Source organism: Pleurodeles waltl, chromosome 6, assembly GCF_031143425.1.
Source record: "Pleurodeles waltl isolate 20211129_DDA chromosome 6, aPleWal1.hap1.20221129, whole genome shotgun sequence".
In the NCBI taxonomy this organism is placed as follows: Eukaryota; Metazoa; Chordata; class Amphibia; order Caudata; family Salamandridae; genus Pleurodeles; species Pleurodeles waltl.
The window spans coordinates 717,173,056-717,187,117 of record NC_090445.1 but is presented as its reverse complement, the minus strand read 5'-3'; the positions used below and the strand labels follow the sequence as shown (position 1 = coordinate 717,187,117).

At 44.8% G+C, this 14,062-nt stretch overlaps 1 protein-coding gene across 2 annotated transcripts in view; it reads left to right on the top strand.

The window, feature by feature from the left end:
- WDR11 (WD repeat domain 11) overlaps positions 1-14,062 on the top strand; it is a 646,314-nt gene that overhangs the window by 511,593 nt on the left and 120,659 nt on the right. For both annotated transcript variants that reach the window (XM_069239226.1, XM_069239227.1), the window contains exons 18-19: positions 3,573-3,687; positions 4,079-4,250. In XM_069239226.1, the coding sequence (XP_069095327.1) occupies positions 3,573-3,687; positions 4,079-4,250 (287 nt within the window). The remainder of the gene's footprint in view (positions 1-3,572; positions 3,688-4,078; positions 4,251-14,062) is intronic.

Sequence of the window (14,062 nt, the reverse complement as noted above, 5' to 3'; positions counted from 1 at the left end):
TGTAATTGCATGTTCTTTTCTGCCAGCTGTGCAGCCATCATATTCGAACATCAGAAATTGCATTCAGCTACATTGTCCATCTAGTGCATTAGGGTTCATTACACCACCCCAGACCAACAGCATACAGAAGTGACTTGCTGGTTGCTTCTTTGCTATATGCATCATACTATAAAAAAAGAAAACCTGGCCCATATTTATTGGATTCTCCAAAGTCCTCCCTTCCGCTAATCATGATGGAGCGGTTTGCACTATAGTCAAATGCAGCACAGTCTTAGAGAACCTGCTCTTCCGCAGGACACATGTTCAAAAATAAAAACATGTACAACTGATCCAGGAGGCGGTATGAACGTTGTTAGACCACTAGGAATAAATTCCCTACCACTGTCAATGTCGCTGGTTTCTAGCCCTGTCTAAGATCTTGTTAGCATTCTGGCTATACAATATTGTCTCTGTCCGTCTTGTACAGCAGCTCTATCTCCCATTCATAGTTAAGCAGGGCTTGCTTGTTTTTTTCGGCACGTAGATTGTTTTTGTATGCAACATCGCGGATCACACTACCTCAGTTTCAATTAAGGAGGATGTTAAAGATTGATCTCTTCGAGAACTGCAGCAGCAATGACAGAATTATGAATTTATGATTCTGCACTTTGGCGACCTACAGTATTAATGATTTATGACTGTCATTGTTGCATACACCGTCCTACGATCTTATAATGGAAAGATGGATTCCACGCAATGCTAAATTATTTACCTTATACCACCAAATGATGTGTTAATGATTTAGATATGTACATGTCACGTGCTGGTAACATAGTCTCTTACTGAAATGATTGATGACTGCAGATGGCACAGGCACTGGAATGCAATTTGATGAATGAGTGAATACAACTTCATTTTTAGTTAATGCTGTTGTAAATTAAATATAACCGGTGCCACTTCACTGCACCAGAACTAATGCAATCTAAAGAGGAAGAAGAAGCCGAGGCATGGGAGGAGTTGGGTCCTACCGGCTACAGCTGTCAACTTGTCGGCCCCGGTCAGTGTCTACAATTCCACAAATTAACCAAGACTGCCAGCAGAATCTGGACATGCATCCCTTCAACACTTGACAAGTTGCTACTGAACATGGGATCCCTTTGTAGACTAGTATCCTGACTATACAGGGCACTAAAAACAAGATAGACCCAAGGTTTAGCTGCGAATAAGACAAGGATGGGACAGTGACCTCCCAAATGGGGATTGATGTAGAGCCTGCGTTCTAGTGCAGGGAATCTCATGCAATGCATGTTTTAATTTGACCCACTTTTATGTCCTACATCACTCCGACCTCTCACTGGTAAGACTGCATAGGATTTAAAAGATCAGACCTGATGCAGTGTGGGAGGAGCAGATTTTCTGTACATGACCTGGAGATTTACACAACTGGTGCCCTATTGGGAAACCATCATGCGCTGCGTACGTAAGATGACTGATATACACATAGTTAATACTGTCAGACACTGCCTCATACACATAATCCCTTATCCTAAAGGGTGCAAGATCCATTATAGGTTTGTGTTGCTGATCTTGTACTGGCAAACAGATGCGTAGTGATAAGATAGCTGCCGCCCTCAAGCTCCACATATGTACGATGGAATAAAGACATGGGCGAATGGGCCCTAGTCGGAGACAAATGAGACCGTTTAGAAAACATCATAAGGCAGAAGAAAATTGCTTCAATTGGGTGTGATGGTCTAGGAACTCTGAGCCCCAATGTCGGGGGAAATTCCAAGACCAGTCTAGATACCCATGCACCTACATGGGAAAGCACACAGACGATACATAGCAGAACCAAGACAACAGGGAAAGTGGGTGCTGGATGCCCAGGTGGGGAGGACACCGAACTGAGTGGGAAATGGGCATGTACACTGTCGTTAGGCACCTGTTGTGCCCTGTAAACTGCATTGCCCACCAGTTGTACTATGTACAGTTCATTATGAAATTGAAAAGAAAAAACTCCTAACTTTGAAACCTGGTTCAAATCCTGGCCTCGGAGCTAGGTTCAACGCCATGAGATTATGGGCCAATCACCTAATATACCTGCACCTTAAAAATGTGAAATGCATTTGTGTGTCTCCCCATGTGATGTACACAAACTTGAAGTAAATCCGAAATGGCCAACAAGTAACTTTTAACATTGCCCAGTTAACGTGCTTGCTGGCCAGAAACAAAACAAACAATAACTGTTAAGGCCGTTTTGCTTGTAGCTGGTCTATCTAGTGAGTGCTGTATCAAGCCACAAACCTATTCTAACCCCCAGCAAAATCAACTGCACCAGCTGTATCTCCATGCATGGCGATGCAGATTGTTCAGCCCCAGGTGCAGGACCTTGCTGCTGCAGCAGTAGATCCTCCTGATTCAGCAGCTTGATCAAAGGACAGATGCCCATGGTCAGACGTTGCAGGTATCATGCCCTGCTGGTCCAATCCGGAGCCACTAGGATGACTTTGGCTCAGTCGTTACTGATCTTCTTGAGAACTCAAGACAAGCGGGGTAAATGAGGGAAGGCATATAGGAGTCCAGAGCTCCACTCTAGGTGGAGCACATCTCTGAGACAGAACCATCTTGGGAACTCCAGCATGCAAAAGTGATGACATTTCACATTCTTGACGATGGCAAATAGGTCGAGTCAGGGTTCTCTCCATTGCTGGAAGCAGGCCTACTGGTAGAGTTTGGTTTTCAGTAGCCTTTGGATTTTAAGATTCACTTTTCTGGACTTCTTGTCAAACCTGTTTGCTATCTTATGAAACAGATGTACTTTGGCCCACCAGCTTCTACCCTAGTATGCTGGGGGATAGACTGATGAAGAAGGAAGACCAAGCAGAGTCAACGGAATGCATACCTGGTCCCAAGGAGCAGGCTTTACTCTTGTCTTCTTTGAGTCATAGGATAAAAGTGGCAACCTCCCCAGCGCTAAGGCTCTACACCTCAGGAATACCTGTAATTGACATCAGTAAACTGACCCTTAAAACGTGCTTTTGATTCTAATAGTTGTGGTGGAATTTTATGATCATCTTCTAAAATCATACAGAGAGGTTATCTCATACCAGCTTTCTGAATTGCACAGATTTTTATTGATGCTTAGCCGGCAGTAGTAGTCTGTGGTGTAAAAGCTCTTGTTTGTAATGCCTTATCAACTTTCACATGATCCAGTCAAACGTTTGATTCCTTCGACTGCATCTACTCAATGAATAGCATTGTTTCTAAAAGAGGTCATAGAAAGCATTTAAAATAACTAGGTTTGGTTGTTGGAAACTCATGTGCAGCGATGATCACTGAGGTTAAAATAGAAATTCAGACTTTAAAATCCAGTTAATAAGTAAAGCAGTGTGGCAACATCACACAATTTCGTGCAGGTTCCTCACCAAACACGTCACTCTACATTGTATTTAGCAGATCTTGTCCCTTGCCATTACTCTAGACATCAGGACAGTACGGTACATCACTATCACTCTAGAACACACTTTTACTAAATGGGAAATCTGCAGTTCGCAGCTTAATTGTAAACATGCAGTGCTTTTTCTCTTCCGTAGAGGGATCCCCACACACCGCAGCTGGGTGAGAAAGATCCGCTTTGCTCCTGGGAAGGGTAACCAGAAGCTGATCGTGATGTACAACGACGGCGCTGAAGTGTGGGACACAAAAGAGGTAGGAACAATGCTCTTTTTTACGATATCAGTGCAGGAGCTAAATGTTATTTCTTTTTGGAGGAAGCAATGTTCATCACCTCGATTTACAGCTAAGGTTACTTAATTATGTAATAAGTAGCATTACTCCACAGTGTACAGGCTTCATCACAGAAGCAAATGACTAGTAACATATATCCCTTGTTTACTGACCACAAAAATATACCTGTTTTAGACATTTGCTTTTGTCTCCATTAATGATCAGTTTATCTACATTAGTGCATCCGAGAGCTTTTTACCACAACATGGGGTGGGAAAGGTACCCCCTTACTTCACCTGGCACTAGTGCACACTCTCATCATTACATTCACAAAAAGATCCTTTCTGTAAGCTGATAGTGCTTTTATTTCAAGACCCAGATGGTGAGCAGTTTGCGTAGTGGTCGGAACGTGAACTTCCGCATTCTGGATGTGGACTGGTGCACCTCAGACAAAGTGATCCTTGCCTCCGACGATGGCTGCATTCGAATCCTCGAGATGTCCATGAAATCAGCGTGCTTCAGAATGGACGATCAAGAGCTGACAGGTACAAAAACTGAATCCGAGCTCCTTGTTTAATGTCTGTTAATGTTTCTCTACCCTGGCTACATACCATTATTGTATAACATGGTTTAGTTAGGAAAGATATTTCTTCGTCTTTCATAGTGAAGCCCTGCACCCTAGTCAGAGAAGAAAAGCAACCAGGCTTCCAACCTGCTAGACACTTTACTTGTTTCTGCTTCTCTAGGGCTGAATGTACATTCAAGCCGACAGAAATAGAAAGATCTTTATGTCTTGTTTCATCTTTATCTCAGAAGTGGAACATTTAGACTGGAAATGTATACATAATTTAAGTGTACTATCAGAGGAACTCTCAATCTTAAAAAACAAATGGTACCTATAGAACAATAGATCACAGGATAACTCTTGTCCTTGGAGTTAAAATCTCCACAATAGCTGAACTGTGGAAAGATTGAAGAGTCGCCACAATAGGTCAGAAATCTCCACAGGAAGGACACTGCAGCTTGTGTGACCCTAAGCTCTCCTTGATGGATCCTCTTGATAGCTTTATTTGTCTTAGATTGAGATAGGTACTCAGATTCCATGGCATCATCTTTTTGGCCTTTTTGAGCTTCCTTCAGGACTTTAGTGGTTGTTGTCTGCTAAGTGTGTTTTCTTTTTTATAGTCTGGGTTCAAAACTGAGCAGATCAGTTCATATTATATTAAACATGAATTAAGTAATGTTCTTTATTCATCAATGGACATGTCTACTGCCTTTCTTTAAAAGACAAATCTGTAGAGGGAGGCTCCATATTCATGCTATCCCCTTTGGCACATATCTCAATCAATCAATCATGGATTTATAGAGCGCTGCAAATCACCCATAGGGTCTCAATGCCCAAATCTCTGATGATGACCAAATGGTGACTACTTTTTAAATGTTATTGAGACTTGTCATTGCATTGATAGAAACTATTTTCTGTAACTAATGAGACATGGCAGTACCCAGAAGTCTTTCTTATTACCTAATGAAGAACCAGTGCACCTTAAATACAGAAGTCGTGGACTGCTTCCTCAGAAAAAAGGCCTTTCTCCTACCTTCTTCCCAAGGTCCCCACATTCATAAATACTCCGACCAGGAGCAAAGCTTGCAACCAATGAAGTTGGATGTGAAATCACAGCACCCTGATTTTTTTTGGCATAGCTGGTTGGAATAAATATTTACAAATAAGTGTCCCTAGAATGGCAAGGGTACAATTTTGTGCTCCCCACTGCCCAATATGTTGGTCTAACTTGTGAAATACTGAGCTCCGTCACGAAGAACATACATTCCCTGGTATGATATAGACTGAGATGCAGCTGGGGTATGGAATTGATCTTGAGGTGTGGAGCAGGGTATCACTACCAGTACAGAGTGAAAACACCAGCCAGTGTCAGAGGGATACAGGTATGTGGTGATTTTTTTCACACAGATGGTGTGCGAGCGGACCTGGCTTGCTTCACCGTGTGTCACAGAGGTTGCTGGCAAGACAGTCATATGGAAAGGGCAGAACATGTGACAACATTGTCATGATAGGGCATTTGTAAGTGGGAGACAAAGCATCAGTGTGTAAATACTACACAGGTGTTAGTGGAGATTCCAGGTGCAGTCAAAACCTTTGCTTTGGAAGTCAAGAACGCACAGCAATCTTATGTCCAGGGATGAGGGCTAAGAAGTGCAACTGACAGAGTGCTTTAAAGCAGTGTGTAGGAACATGCAGTAGTAGTGAAAGATAAAAGAGAACATAGGATAGCCAATCTAAACGTTCTGTTTTTACAACCTATTAAAAGAATGCATAGGACTGAAGTTATGATCCTGAAAAATATACATTGAAGCACAGAGGTAGAAAACGCCTTTACAGGCTAAAAGCAACTGCATACTGCAAACTTTGTAAATTGTCCTGCAAACCAGAATTGCATATATGGGCACAGAATTGTGCATTTTGTGTTCATGGCTCTGTAAAGAGATTTACAGCAGGGGGGCAAAAAATTAAGACCAGACCATACGCTGAAGATCCATGTTGATATCCAGAGGGAGAAAATGCCTATAGGGATAAGTTCAGAGTGTATAGGTTCCTGGAAAAATGGTTGACATAATTCGTGAGGAACAGAAATGATCTCTTTGGTACAGCATGGACAAAGGTCACTAAACTGGCCTGAAGCACAGATGAGGCTCAAAGAATTTTATAAGTAAGGATCTCTAATTATGAAGATAAGGGTATGAATTTGAAAGACGTAAAGAATATGTGCTCCATTTAATATTTAGTGCCAACAAGTACATTGTTTTCTAAATACAGACAAAACGTGCAAAGACAGAGGAGAGCCTATGACATTTTATAAGATGCTATGTGAAATGTATTTGGTGTAGACTACTCTTCCTTATAAAGTTGAAGCACATCAATAAGAATCGTATTCAGGTTTTTTGAAAGCCATCAGGGGAGTAAGGGTTTGATGGAAAGGAGAAAAGCAGAGAACCAAGGGATTTGATGGAATGTGTCTCCGCAAGGGAGGGTGAGAGCAGAGTGATGATGCAGTTACAATGGGTGAAGACTGTCAACTGTAGTGGATTCATTAATTTACAAAGCATTTTACTGGTATGGGGAAAATGCGCAGGGCAGAAAATGCTTTTTATTAAGGTGGTAGTCAGAACGTTGTTCACCAGGCTGGATTATTGTATAGTAACCAACGCGCTTGACTGTCTGTAGGGGACACTCAAAATAGCTGGAAGATAGTAAAGGGCAGAGTTGCCCCTACTTCTCTTTTGCAGTTCCCAATACTGAGTGTACAACTGAAGGGGATGCAGGTGATACATGCAATGGACAAACAAATTAGGAATTTTGTTATTTGTCCTTGTTTTCTAATTAGCTTTGAGAAAGTGTGCAACACCTCTGATTTTAAGGCAAGCGTCAGAACACATAACATGAAGGATATAAAACCCAACTATCCTTATTGTTGACCTGGTTTGCTAATATTTTTAATATAAAAAAATAGTACATTTCAAAAATCAGATAAGTCCTATTTTCTAAGAGCAACTGGAATGCTTTCTAGACGGATGGGGATGACAGGCCTTCTCCTTCAATGCCTTGTGGATCTGAAGCAACAACCCCATCTACATTAAAACTGCCCCAACCTTCCTGCGATTCAAAAAGGATCAGAAGACTCATCTCTCATAGTAAACTTCTTCTCCCAACTCAAGGGAATCACTGTTAGCAACGTTCTGCCTCTTTGTAAAATAATCTGGTATTGTATATCCTGGGGCTCTTTAACTAAATTCAGGTGCTACAAATACATACAGAACTGTGACCGCATCAGTTACTGCTTGCCTTTAGAAAGCCTCTAAAACATCCTTTGTAACCATAAATTAGCACTGTGCCTTCTTGCATAGTTTCTTTACTTCAAAATTGTATTGTTTTTCTCTGCACAGAGTTCATAATCTTTGTTTCTTGCTCACATAGCTATGCTGCAATATTCAAACAGTACCTTTAACTGAATAGCATTCTTCACATTACCAGTCTGTGTAAGGCTATTATGAGTCATAATAATTATGAGTCATAGTAAATTGTCATAGTAAAGTTGTCATAGTAAAATTCTCTATGTACAGATTTCCCCTTGACTTGCAATCCATGCTGTAAATCAAATAAATGAAGCACTTGGGTTATGGCTGGGAAGCTCTGCGTACCTGTTCTGAAAGTGCTTTTTTTTGTCTACCATCATTGCACCAGAGAGATCTATGAGCCCCACTCCAATTTTTCCATCTTAGCCATGTCTGTGTTCTTTGATTATAAAAATCAATTATATCAGTTTCTAAGTGCTCAAGTGTTCCTTTCTCTTTAAATTGCCTTTAACATTAAAATGGTGGTGTCTCTGTCAAGTTATGCGGCTGTCTTAACCTTCCTTTTACAAACTCTTTTGTAGAGTCAGGCTGCAGTTTGAACTCCAGAATACATCTCTCTGCTTTGAAACCTCCCTCCGTCCGTATTCCTGACCCATTTCATATGATATTTCTCTAACTTCCCATATCATCAAATAGTCCCTAATTCTCCTCTTTGAATCTGTCATCCATCTGTTTTGAAAATGGCTGCAGCAACCATTGCTTCAAAGAGGATCCTCCTCTTCATTTATTTTGCTGTCCTTTTGAGAATGGCTGTTGTGATCCTAAGAACGTGTAGACATTTCAGTTTTGTTTGCTGTCATGCCTAGGCCCCCACCTTCAGCCCCAACCTCATGTAAAGATTATCTGTGTTAAACTTGACTCTGTAGAAAATCAATATCCACATTTTCTCAGTGATCTCAAACTATTCTTCTACATATGCTAAAATATTCTTCCTTTGTTTCTCCTGACGCCAGGAGAACAACAGTCACAGCCACAATTTGTTATTGGCTCGACTATTACAATTCACCTAATGGTGGAATCTCCAAACAACAACTAACTTGACTTCAGGCCATTTAGGATCATGCTTCTATATCAGTTGTTCAAACTCTTGATTTACATTAGCCAAACCTATTTTGTCTCAGCTTTATTGGCTTTCTATACAAAAGCCTCCTCTTCAGTGTTTGTGTCTTGTGTACATATGTATCTATGACCACATTTTTTTATAACAGATTCAATTTGTAAAAACCTATCAGCCATCGTCGTCTATATCGAGAAAATCTTCTGCTGGTCCCTAAATTCAGAAAAGCTCTCACAGGTGTCAGGTGTTACTGTCCTAGCCTCTAAATCTTTGAATTATGTTCCTGCTGAGCTGAGACAAATACCTTCTCACTTTTACCTTCAAACAAAGACTTTAAATCTATTAATCTGATAGAGACTGCTAGTTGAAGATTCCTTACCATGGAATTTCCCCCAGGCGTCAGACTCGATCCGGAGATTTTTCTTCAAGCAGTACGCTTGCGTGCCATCAGGTGGCATCGGTCGACTCTGAGTGCGTTGTTGGCGTCGCTGTGATGATGTCACAGTTGTATACCGACACCACCCCGGTGCACTGACTTCAGTTCTTTTCTTTCCGCGCCACATGCAGATCCAGAGAAGAGCTACCCTTAGTACATTTTTTACTAGCTTTGACCTTTTTGTAGTTATTTTTTACCTTTTGGTGCATCCAGGATGTCACGGAAGACAGGGTTCAAACTGTGTGACTCCTGTCACTGAATGATGTCGGTGACGGATCCGCACTTCATGTGTATGTGGTGTCTGGAGTGCTCCAAGTGCCGGTTCATAAACCTGAAGACTTTGGGGGATCAATCTCTGAAGTTCTTGGCAGCCCGGAGCTTGACTCCGCATTGCTCCCCGTCTCGTTCGAGAGGAAGGTCACGAGACCACTCGCAGAGTCATCATCACTCTTTGTCATCCTATTCTAAATCAAAGAAGGCCAAATGTTCTTCAACTACCCCCTGTCGCTCGGCTGATGCAATGGTAGAAGAGTGTTGATGCTCTAGGCCTCTGTCCACAGAGCCTACTTCTGGGTCCACTCCGCACCTCCCCGGCCCTCCGGGAACCGGAGCCACCCATGCCCAGCTGAAGGAGTTTTATGAGGCCATGCGCCTCATCTTTGGGCAGACCGCCTCCCTCCCCTGGACTCGCTCCCTCTACCCCAGGGCAGAGCCTTTAGGGCCCGGGGGATCGGGTAGGGGCCCTTCGGCTTCAGTTCCGACCACTGAGGGTCCCTCCAGGTCTGTTGTCGGATCTGTGTTGATGGCATTCGTGCCAACGCAACCTTCCCCTACGCCAGCAAAGACGTTGATGCTCCCGACGCTGATTGGGCCCACAATCAACGTCGACCCAATCCTCATCCCCGACGATCCGGATCCGACTTAGATGGGGCTTCTCTCCAGGTTGGATTCTTACCCGTTTTACTATGGGCATGAATACGGGGAAGGTTTGAATTGGTCGCTGGACACTCAGGAATACCAGCTTGACAACACTGACATGGAATGGGCACAGGAATTGGGCGAGGCTAGTGGTCTGGATACTTCTCCAGAAGCTGGCATGCTTTCTCCCCCTACCATCGCTATGGCAGGGGGAGCGTCATATACTATGGTGATCAGTAGGGCAACTGAGGTCCTCTGCCTCAAACTTCCTTCTGTGGTGGTCAGGACTAACCTCCTGACTGAGGTGCTTCAGCCTGGGGCTTCCACTTAGGAACTACATTTATCCTTCAATGAAGCCCTTACGGGTGTCCTTCTGGGTACCTGGTCCAGACCAAGCACAGGGGTTCCTGTGAATAGGCCGCCATCGGCCTGCGCCAAACAACTCTAAATTCCTGTCCCAATACCCTACGCTTGAGAGCCTTGTCATCCAGGCTTCTTCTTCCTCTGGCGAATTCCCATCAACTCCCCCAGATAGGGAATCAAAAAGACTGGATCAACGTGGTAAGAAAATGTTTTCTTCCTCCAGTCTGGCATTGCGGTCCGTGAACACTCCATGCCTTTTGGGCTGCAACACTCATTCATTGTGGGATATGGTTGCACAAGTATTGTCGCAGGTCCCAGAGGAGCCAATTGCTGATGGCAGGGATGCGGCTAAGTTCATGATTCATTTTGGGCTGGACACAACCGACTCACTGGGCAGATCGGTTGAGTCGACCGTGGCCTTGAGGCGCTGCCCCTGGTTGAGGGCATCTGTTTTTTTGGGGGGATGTCCAACAGTCTTCCATGGACATGGCCGTGGATTGCACTAATCTCTTTGGAGACAAAGCGGACTTGGTGCTCAAGAGGTTCAAGGAGTCTCAGGCTACAGCTCGGTCCCTTGGCCTCACGGCTGCCCTTCGTCCAACACCGTCCGCTTTTTGCCCCTTATGTGGTCACAGAAGGGGTTCCCTAGTACATCTTTTCCCTACCACCCATTGTGCCGTGCATGCTACTCAGGCACTGCGCAGCCGGGGATGCAGAATCCCATGGGCTCGTGGGACAGGGCACCAGCGGTCTGCCCAGTTTATCCCTGCTGCAGCCTCCAAACCCTCCAGTCCACCCCTGCTGCAGCCTCCAAACCCTTCTAGTCCAATCTCAGACCAGTTAGGGGCAGAATCTACCATCACCTGCCCCACTAAGAATCCCTCACGACGGACAGGTGGGTTTTGCAAATAGTCCGAAGGAGCTACTCCCTCCCCTTTGAGACTGCCCCTCCGGCCACGCCTTCATCTTACGGATGCTTACCGGAGGATCATCTGGCACTTCTCCACGAGGCAGTCAAGGATCTCTTGGCCAAGAGAGCCATAGAGAGGGTCCCTGTGCCAGAAGTAGGTTGTGGTTGTTATTTCCGCTGCTTTCTGGTGCCCAAAAAGGACAAGGGCCTACGTCCTAGCCTAGACTTTCGGGCCCTCGCTCCCTTCCTCAAGAAGGAGATGTTCAGAATGCTCACTCTGGCTCAAGTCCTATCACCTTGGACCCAGGAGACTGGATGGTAGCGATGGACTTGTAGGACGCTTACTTCCATATACTCATCTTGTGTGCCCACAGGCACAACTTGTGATTCGTGGTAGGATACGAGCACTTTCAATTTACTGTGCTCCCATTCGGCCTTACCAGCGCTCCTCGGATGTTCATGAAAGTGATGTCAGTGGTTTCAGCTCATCTGCGCAGGTTAGTGGTTACAGTCTTTCCCTACCTCAACCACTGGCTGTTGAAGGCGAACACGTCTCAGAATGTCGTCTCCTACCTTCAGACTATGGCGAACCTTCTGCACTCGCTTGGGGTTCACTATAAACATGTCGAAGTCACACTTGACTCCTTCTCAGATGCTCCCTTTTATCGAAGCTGTTCTGGACACAGTGCAGTTTTGAGTCTAACCTCCTGAAAAGCGAGTCCAGGATATTCAGGCAATGATTCTGATGTTTCAGCCTCTAGCCTGGATTTCGGTGAGAATGACTCTGAGGCTGCTGGGCCTCATGGCCTCCTGTATCCTGTTGGTGACACATGCCAGATGGCATTTGCGAGCCCTACAGTGGTACCTGAAGATCCAGTGGGTGTAGCATCAAGGAAATCTCTCCGACATGGTCCAGATTTCAGAGGGAACTACGAAAGACCTGCAGTGGTGGCTTTCGATTCGCGATTGGTTCAACGGCAGACCCCTCTCCTTTCCCCAACCAGATCTTACAGCAGTGACAGATGCATCACTCCTGGGATGGGGCAGCCACATGGGAGAGGCTGAGATCAGAGGTCTCTGGTTTCCTGCAGAATCCAGACTCCACATCAATCTTTTGGAGTTCCGAGCAATTAGGCTTGCATTGAAAGCATTCCTTCCCTTTCTAAAAGGGAAAGTGGTGCAAGTGTTCACGTACAACACTACCTCCATGTGATACTGCATCAAGCAGGGCGGAGTGGGGTTTAGGACTCTGTCAAGATGCTCTGCGCCTCTGGACATGGCTGGAACATCCTGGTGGTTCAACATCTGGTGGGCTCTCTGGACGTCAGAGCAGACAAACTCAGCCGTCGATGAATAGTCAATCACGAATGGCATCTCCATCCGGAGGTGGGGCAAAGCCTCGTTCAGCAATGGGGAGAGCCTTGTTAGATCTGTTTGTCTCCGCAGAGAACACGCAATGTCAACTGTTTTGCGTTTTGGAGTTTCCAAGGCGGTACTCACTCGGCAACGCTTTTCATCTCGAGTGGAACTCAGGACTCTTTTATGCCTTCCCTCCTATATTACTTCTGTCCAGAGCTCTGAAGAAGCTCAAGAGTGACCAGGCCCAAGTAATCCTTGTGGCTCCAGACTGGGCATGAAGAATATGGTATCCAGAACTACTGAGCATGGCTACAGATCCTCCGATCAGACTGCCCCTTCAAAAGGATCTTCGGTCGCAGCAGCAGGGGATGGTTCTCCACCCAAATCTGCCCAAGTCTGTGACGTTATTCTGGCACCCAAGCATCCCTCCACCAAAACGATAATCGCCTGTCTTTGGCATAAAGTTGTGGCATGGTGTACCAACAAGTCCGTTGACGCTCTTTTTGCATCTCTCTCTGAGGTTCTCTTGTTCATTCTTACTTTGGGCCGGGAAGGTTCTGCTTTGGGCACCCTTAAACTTTACTTATCAGCCATTATAGTCTTTCTTAGATTGCCAGATCAACCTTCCTTATTCAAGTCTCCCACTGTTGGAAGATTCCTTAAGGGACTCGCCCATTTGTTTCCGCCAACACAGTTCATTATGCCCAAGTGGGACTTGAACCTGGTTCTAACTTACCTTATTTGTGCTCCTCTTGAGCCGCTGCACAATTGTCCCCTGCTGCTACTAACAATCAAGACTGCTTTTCTTATTGCCATCACCTCTGCTCGCAGCTTTAAGCTCTTTCTTCCAAGCCATCATTTTTGTCTGTCCACCCTGACAAAGTGGTGCTCCGTACAAGGGGCTCCTTCCTTCCTAAGGTTGTTACGCCTTTTCAAATAGGCCAATCCATCACTTTGCCTACTTTTTACATACACCCACATCCATCTCATGAAGAGGAGAGACTCCCCTGTCTGGATCTAAAAAGAGCATTGGCATTCTACCTCAATCGTACTAGTGATTTCCAGGTGGACAATCAACTCTTAGTTGGATATGTGGGTGCGAAGAAAGAGAAGGCGGTGCAAAAGCGAATCATCTCATGATGGGTACTGCCCTGCATCAAAAATGTGCTACGCTTTGGCAAAGAAGCACCCCCTGAGGACTTGCTTGCTCACTCCACCAGAGCAAATGCTGCCCCCACAGCATTAGCATGTGGAGTTCCTGTCCTGGATATAGGCTTTAGAGAACTTTGCATAAACATGATCATCAGACAGCATTGGGGAGCCCGCAGCTCCCAACGTTAGTAAGTTTTATACTACTTTTCTATGCTGCCATCTTCCTGAA